General features: G+C 40.7%; 2 protein-coding genes across 3 annotated transcripts; both read left to right on the plus strand.

Annotated features, from left to right (window-relative positions):
- The first annotated feature begins 504 nt into the window (after nt 1–504).
- On the plus strand, nt 505–2665 carry LOC111652019 (solute carrier family 25 member 53). Of its 2 annotated transcripts, none has more exons than XM_023402108.2 (2): nt 505–750; nt 851–2665. In XM_023402108.2, exon 2 carries the CDS (start codon nt 922–924, stop codon nt 1801–1803), a length of 882 nt encoding a protein of 293 aa, XP_023257876.1. In that variant the 5' UTR covers nt 505–750; nt 851–921; the 3' UTR covers nt 1804–2665. The 2 variants fall into 2 exon arrangements, with proteins under 2 accessions (XP_023257876.1, XP_023257877.1); XM_023402109.2 differs by having other exon boundaries at nt 915–2665.
- A 307-nt stretch (nt 2666–2972) lies between these two features.
- Nucleotides 2973–6665, plus strand: LOC111652011 (thymosin beta-a-like). Its single transcript, XM_023402099.2, has 3 exons — nt 2973–3125; nt 4156–4273; nt 6193–6665. The coding sequence occupies exons 2-3, from the start codon at nt 4171–4173 to the stop codon at nt 6231–6233; spliced, it is 144 nt and encodes a 47-aa protein (XP_023257867.1). The 5' UTR covers nt 2973–3125; nt 4156–4170; the 3' UTR covers nt 6234–6665.
- The last annotated feature ends 305 nt before the right edge of the window (nt 6666–6970 follow it).

The raw sequence follows: 6970 nt of genomic DNA on the forward strand, positions 1-6970 counted from the left end.
TCAAGACTTTTATTTCTGGAGATTTGAGGGTGTCTAGACCTGGAGGGAGCTTATATCCCACAGTTTAAATACATGGTGGTCTGTATTTTATTGGCTTATTCCAGACTCAGTATTTTGTACAGTGAAGAAAGTCAGAATTTCACCACCAGAATTCAAATTTTGGCAATATGTAGAAGGCTTTGACATTCAGACCCTAATTTTGGCAAATATTTAAGACAATATTACTGAAGAGTTAACCTCTTAAATACAATTATTTTAATTTTACTTTGTCTTTCGACTTATGACTTAATATTTTTGACGACAATGTATGTTAAGTTCAACCGCTTATGATTATTAATTATTTGCAGTGGTAAATGTAAAACAGCATCAGACATGTTTTCACATTGGACATGCCTTTTCCCCTGGAAAGAAAAGACTTGATTGATTGGCGAAACAACCAATCCCTGACCACATGACGTATTCCGTCTTGACCAATAGCAATTGTAGAAGAGGCCGACCAAACACAGACACTGAAGCGGCTCAGCAGAGATTGTCATTTATTTTCGGAGAGCATCCTCCTGATAAGACTTATATTTCCGTACTGGGGTAGAAAAACGTGTTGCCTCTGCAATGAGACGAACACACAGAAATTAGTTCTCTCTACGTGCAGTGTTGGAGGACAAATGGCCCCACGTGCTGCATTCTGCATTAGAGGAAATTGAAAGTAGACAATACGCTTTCTGTTCTTGACGCCTGACCACAGCACACAAGGTAAGTGCATGTCACTGTCTTAAATGATAACATAGCATCAGTTATTTAATTGTAATTTCTTCTGATTTGATTATCCGCCCTTATTCTTTTTTTTTTTCAGTTACATTATAACTGTCCTGGATTAGTGCAAGCCTGAAATGATTTATGATTTGATTTCCATCCAGTTCAAGTATGACAGGAAGTCCCAACCATAAACAAGATGAAGCCCACCTTAGGCACTCAGTGGTTCATTTCAAGAGCTACTTGCATGGGGGGACCTCCAGCTTGCTGTCCACCATCCCCACCCTTGTCGTTTTTCCTGTGTACAAGACTGTTTTCCGTCAACAAATCAACAACACCCCAGTTCACCAGGCAGTGGGTCAGCTCTTCAAAGAGGGACCTGTAAAGCTCTACAGGGGCGTGGCCCCACCATTACTGATGAGGACTCTAAATGGCACGATGCTCTTTGGCCTGCAAGACACCCTCCTCTGCCAACTCTCCCTGTCATCCCAAAATGTCATCCCCACATCTGCTCTGCCTGCTCTGGCTGGGTTTGGTGCAGGTGTGGTGGAAGCTGTGGTGTTTACCCCCTTTGAGCGCGTCCAAAATGTGTTGCAGAATGGGCAGAACGACCGTCACCTACCCACCCTGAAGAGTGTTCTTGTAAGGCTGAGGGCACAGGGGCCGACCTTAGGGTACTACAGGGCCTTTCTGCCCATCACAGCTCGCAATTCTCTGGGCAGCTCCCTCTACTTTGGCCTGAAAGAGCCTGTATGTGCTGCCGTGGCGGGACAGGGGCTCTCACCAGTGGCCGCCTCCTTCGTCTCGGGGACGCTGACCTCCATGGCAATCAGCTTAGCTCTGTACCCACTCTCTGTGCTAGTGGCAAACATGCAGGCACAGGTGGGACGGGAGGTGAAAGGGGTCATGGCTTGTTGGAGGATGCTGTGGAAATCTCGACAGCAGAGTGTGGCTCTGCTGTACCGAGGAGGTTCTCTTGTTATTCTGAGATCGTGTATCACGTGGGGAATCACCACCGCTATCTATGACAGACAGGAAAAACGTTCAGGCTGAGGAGACGGAGGAAATCTCTAAAGGATATCAAATTTACAAGTTGAAAATAGTCTTTTTAAATTTGTTTTAAATATTCATTACCGTGAAGTGCTCCCTTGAAAATTTAACCAGACCGCAGCTCATCTTTATTCAGGTGCTTTGACCAATCAACAGGAGTCCAGTAGGCAAAAGTACATGATCCATCATCTGCTTCAATCGTTCGCACGATTCTGTCCAGCAGTTTTTTGTTGTGGGCTCAAGAATTGAGCCTGCAGGTGTGGGTTCTGTTGATTGTGGATGTGGTTATTTACAAGGAGTGAAGGGTCTAACAAAATTGGTTGCAGTATGGGAAAAGTAGAATCCATAATTTTTAGGTCTGGAGCCATACAAGGGACTACAAGTCAAGATATCTCGGCCTCTGCTGCATTTATTTTGACCATCTGTGTCTTGGGAGTATCCCACCTTCATGGAATTGAAATACAAAAAGTACATGAAGGAGATGATTGGTGTATAATCAAGACATTATTTCATTTACTATATGACATAGCTACTGTATATATGAATTGAGATTAATATTGATAAGTTAGAAGTCAGTGACTCAGGGGTCATCACTGTTGCCTTACAGCAAGTTCTCATGTCAGCATGTGTGTCCACAGCAGGTGGGATGAAACCTGTCCCCCAGTATGGGACAAGCCACTGGATGTTTATTATTTTCAATGTACTCCATTTAAATATCTTTGTTTGACTGTGAAAGAAAAATGTCCACTGTCTTTCTGTGATCTCAACATATACCTGTAAAATCATCACATAATAATATTCCAGTTGCTGCAGAAAATAGTTTTTTTTTGCAACACCCAATAATAAACTAATCTTATTGATCATACACTGAAGTTGTTTCTGTTGTGTATTTGCTGTTCACATACTATTCTGGTGGATTTTTGTCAAATTGTGTGATATCATAAACAGTCCACTAGATGGTAGTGTGTTAAAAACGATGAAATCGTTCATATCAACTACAATGGGAGCTCAGTGATGACTGATCAATAGCGCAGTGCCTGTTGCAGGTACAGGGAGGAACAAATGATTCAGATTACAACATTTGGGGCAAGAATGGACAACAGTGCTCAACCAACAGCCTATAATATCTCTGGGAATTCAGGCATCAAGCGTGTCCAATTGAAATTCTTCCTGTGAGCTTTGGGAGCCAATGAGAGACAGAGCATCAGTGTCCATGTTGGAGTGCCGAAGGGCGTGTTGTCACTATTTAAACCGTTGGTTTTGCACGGATTACACAGACGCATCTTACCTGTAGAAGACATTCCCACTGCGCACCCCTGCACCAGGTAAATCTATTCTGTACCGTCTCTTTTTATCATGCACTCAAAAAGACACAAAATCACTGCAAGGGAATGTAGAACAAACATCATAATTCTTTTCAAGACATGTTTTTCTATCTATAAAAGGCTTATAGGTGTAATGCAACATTTCTGGTATAGGCCATACAGCCACGCCGATACAGTTACTGTATTGCTGATTATTCCGTTACTGTAGGGTGTGTATATACCTGGCGGCGCTGCATTCCTCTGCACGCAAGCAGTGTGTTCACCACTTAACGCTGCTTTTTCAAGCAAAACTGTTCGAAACAGTCGAGTATTTTCACCTGTCATCCTTTTTTTGATGTAGAAAATGGAAACGCACACTCATGCCTGCTGTGCATGAGGGTGCGTACAATATGTAGGTGTGGACGGTGCCATAATGTTTCAGGCTACCAGGCACTGCCCCCCCCCCCCAAGGGAATCTGCACGGTGGATTTCTCTAAACATTGTACTGTTATAAGCAGAGTAAATTGTACAGAAAAGTCTGGTTTAGCTTTAGTCTTATCTTGTTCTGTCCTTGGTTGAAACAGTGAAACATTTAATTTTATGTTCTCACTTCCTTGCTGTTTGCTTTTTTTTTTTTGTCCCAGGTGTGTATTTAATATTTACCTAATCTCTTTAACCAACACACATCACTGCAAATCAATGTACAAGTATATCATGTGTCTCTTTAGTCCGGTGTCTCTTGTGGAATTGAATAGCTGTAAATAACAGTAGAGTATAACATGACACCACATTAGAGCTGTTTGTTCATGAAGAAGGTGCATGTTGCCTCTTGTGACTGGGTTACATAACTCCAGAGTTCTGTCTCTTTCAACTGAGGCGGGGCTTAATTTGTGATTTGTGCACCTGTATGGGCATGTACTGTAGATATCTTGAGTGACTGAATAATAATGGGTTCATTCTTTCCCATGCATTCCTTTAACTTTTTCTCAGGCTGTCTTCCATGTTTTGATTTGAATCATCATGATTTGCTCTCTTCTCTTTTCTTCATTAGAACTACTCCAGAAAAATGGGTGACGGCAATCCAGTCAACCAAGAGGTCGAGCAGTTTAACAAGCAGAAGCTAAAGAAGACTGACACACGTGAAAAAACCTATGTTCCAACTCAGCAGGGTAGGTGTTTAAGAGAAGTGTGCTCTTAACAAAAATCTCTCATCCACCACCTTATCCGGGTTTCACCCCTTCATTATGAATTACAACTGCAAACATTGCATTACTGATTAACTGCAGGTACACACCCTGCTACCTGAGAGCTTGTCCTTGTTCAGCTTAATGCCAACCCCACCCCCATCTATTTATTATAAGATCTCTGTCTGCTCTTAGTGGAGCAAATGGAGCTCCATGCCATCGAGCCTTTGGGAAAATATTCAAAATTTTGTCACTTGACAAAGCAATGAATATTGAGGCCCAGAAGATGTACTGAGAAAGCCCTACTTTATATCTGGTGTGACATGAGGCAGTAGGAAGTGGAACATTTAAGCTAAAGTGTGGCAAGACGCTCATCTCATCCCTCCGGAGGCTGAGAGGCTCCCTGCTGCTCTTTCTCAGATCTGAGTGCAGTTCTGACTTGCGTGTCAGGGGGAAAGCACACACAGGTGGCACTGCCGGTGCATGTTGGCTTTTGAAGACTCTTTAATCGTGCAGTTAACTTTTATCAAGAGAGCTGTTCTGCAATGGGCTCGAGGAAGTCAAACACTGCTGCTGCTGTTTAACACTGCTTTAGCACAATGCAAGTATTTTACTGTCAAGTTTGTACCTGAATTCCAGGCTTTTAAGTGAGGATATGAAACTTCTTTTTCAAAATGAGAAGTTAAATTCATAAGGAATAAAGCACACCCTTGATCAATTCAATACACTCTTTTGTTGCTGTATAGCCTTACTTTGGTCTGGTATGACCAATAGTTAGTATTAGCTAATGTTAACAAACTTTAGATCGGTATTGCTGTGTAACTGACAGTACTGAGTCAGTTAACTGACAGTACAACTCTTCTCTATTTGAACTATTACTAAACTATGTTTTATCATTTAGCCTAATCTTGTATCTGACACTGTTCAGTATAGTTGCATATACTCGCTTTAACCCAATTTTTTTTTTTTTTAATAAATCAGACTAATTTATCTGATATCATTATTCATTCATATCAAAGTTGACTTTCACTCCGGTGCCAAACCATGACATATTCTACATTTAATTTCATGGCTTCATGTTGTACATTGCTGCAGACATCCTAGTCAGACTTTACATTAAAGGGGCATTCTAAAGATTTTACACATGAAGTTGAGTTTACTTCTCATGAGGAGTAGGCTACTATAAAAAATGTGAAAACAATTGTATTATGTCTTCTGTGGCTCTGACGGGAGTTGTCTAAATCCTGGTGATGTCATAGTGATCTTATCATCTCAGTTTGGGCTTGTAGCTACAAATTTGCAACACGACGCTGTAGTTTTAAAAGTGTGGCAGGAATCTATCTAATAAAAGATGAGTTGCTGTATGGGAAATGTAGGATCCAGGGTTTCTGGAGCTTGCCCCATACTAGACATCTTTATCTAGACACATTTCTCTCTGTAGCTTTGATTTTGACAGTTCGTTCTTAATGTGTCTCTTCCAATTTTCCCAACTTTGTGGAAGGGCACTGCTAAATCACTAGAGTGCCTCTTAAATTATTTGCACTCCAGTCAGTGCACACCTGATAATTTAGAAAGAAGCTGAGAGAGGGAGACACTTGACCATTGGCTTGCAGTTTATTAGCAACGGAGCCAAACTCATGAGTGGAGCCATCTGTCACACCAGCTGCTGCATAAGCAAATTTTCAACCATCTAGAATATTTGACACTTATGCTTTGGATTATGATTGTTCTGTGTGTGTGTGAGTCAGAGTTGTGGTTTAAAATTGAATAATACAGGATGGTAATGTTTAAACACAATGTTATATCAGTTTGTTTTCTTGCTCTGACAAAATTGCAGGACTAATCTTTTATCTTCACATTCAGACTGATCACTTAATTTGTGTCTTTGTCTTGTGTTCACACAGAAATTGATGAGGAGAAGAAAGCCATAAAAGAGGACAAGTAACTGAAACACCTGCCATGATTCCTCTCCTTCACTCCTGTCCTGCTAATCTGCTCTTCCACCAATTTGGAAACCTGCCCATCGCCTCTGCCGCTGTTTTCCGTGCTGCCATGTTTGATTAGAAATGGTGTTTGGGTTGACGCTATGGGGAAATATCTGTCTGTAATCCCAAGTAAATGAATTCAATTTCTATATTTTACTGTGCTTTTTTGCATGCAGTTTAGAAAGGGCTTAACGAAGAAAGATAAAGTTTTGACAGGGACAGAAAAAGAGAAAAATCATGAATCAACAATTGTATTAATGGAAGTCCATCAAAAATACCGCAATGTTAACAATACCATGAGTATGCCTGGAAATGGTGCCATTCAGGAAATGTTCTGAAAAATAACATATAAGATGATATTTTTGTTTTAATAAAAATCGGTGTCAAACATGTTTCTCTTGAGTCGCATTTGTGTATATTTTGTCAAACTGTCTTTCTAAACCATCTTCTTTTGTTAAAGCATATTTTGAACAGATTTTTTTAGGACTGATTGACCAACAAAAATGAAAATACTTTTATTTAACACTTACTGCAACATGTTTCCTGTTTTTCAAAACATTGCTGCTTCAGTTGTCAGAAAGGAAAGTTAGGGCAGTTTGAGTACATTGGATGGTCTGAGATCGACTGATATTTTAGGAGTGAAAATCATCTGTACAGTTCTCCCATCACATTAGTGTATTATTATCAGTCTTAGGCC

This window comes from Seriola lalandi, unplaced genomic scaffold (genome assembly GCF_002814215.2).
Source record: "Seriola lalandi dorsalis isolate HSWRI2012SDOR001 ecotype SW California unplaced genomic scaffold, Sedor1 jcf7180002053898, whole genome shotgun sequence".
Classification (NCBI taxonomy): Eukaryota; Metazoa; Chordata; class Actinopteri; order Carangiformes; family Carangidae; genus Seriola; species Seriola lalandi.

Coding starts and splice junctions, on each gene's coding strand:
- LOC111652019 (XM_023402108.2), top strand. CDS start 922: ATGACAGGAAGTCCCAACCATAAACAAGATGAAGCCCACCTTAGGCAC.
- LOC111652011 (XM_023402099.2), top strand. CDS start 4,171: ATGGGTGACGGCAATCCAGTCAACCAAGAGGTCGAGCAGTTTAACAAG. Junction 4,274..6,192: donor CTATGTTCCAACTCAGCAGG/GTAGGTGTTTAA, acceptor GTGTTCACACAG/AAATTGATGAGGAGAAGAAA.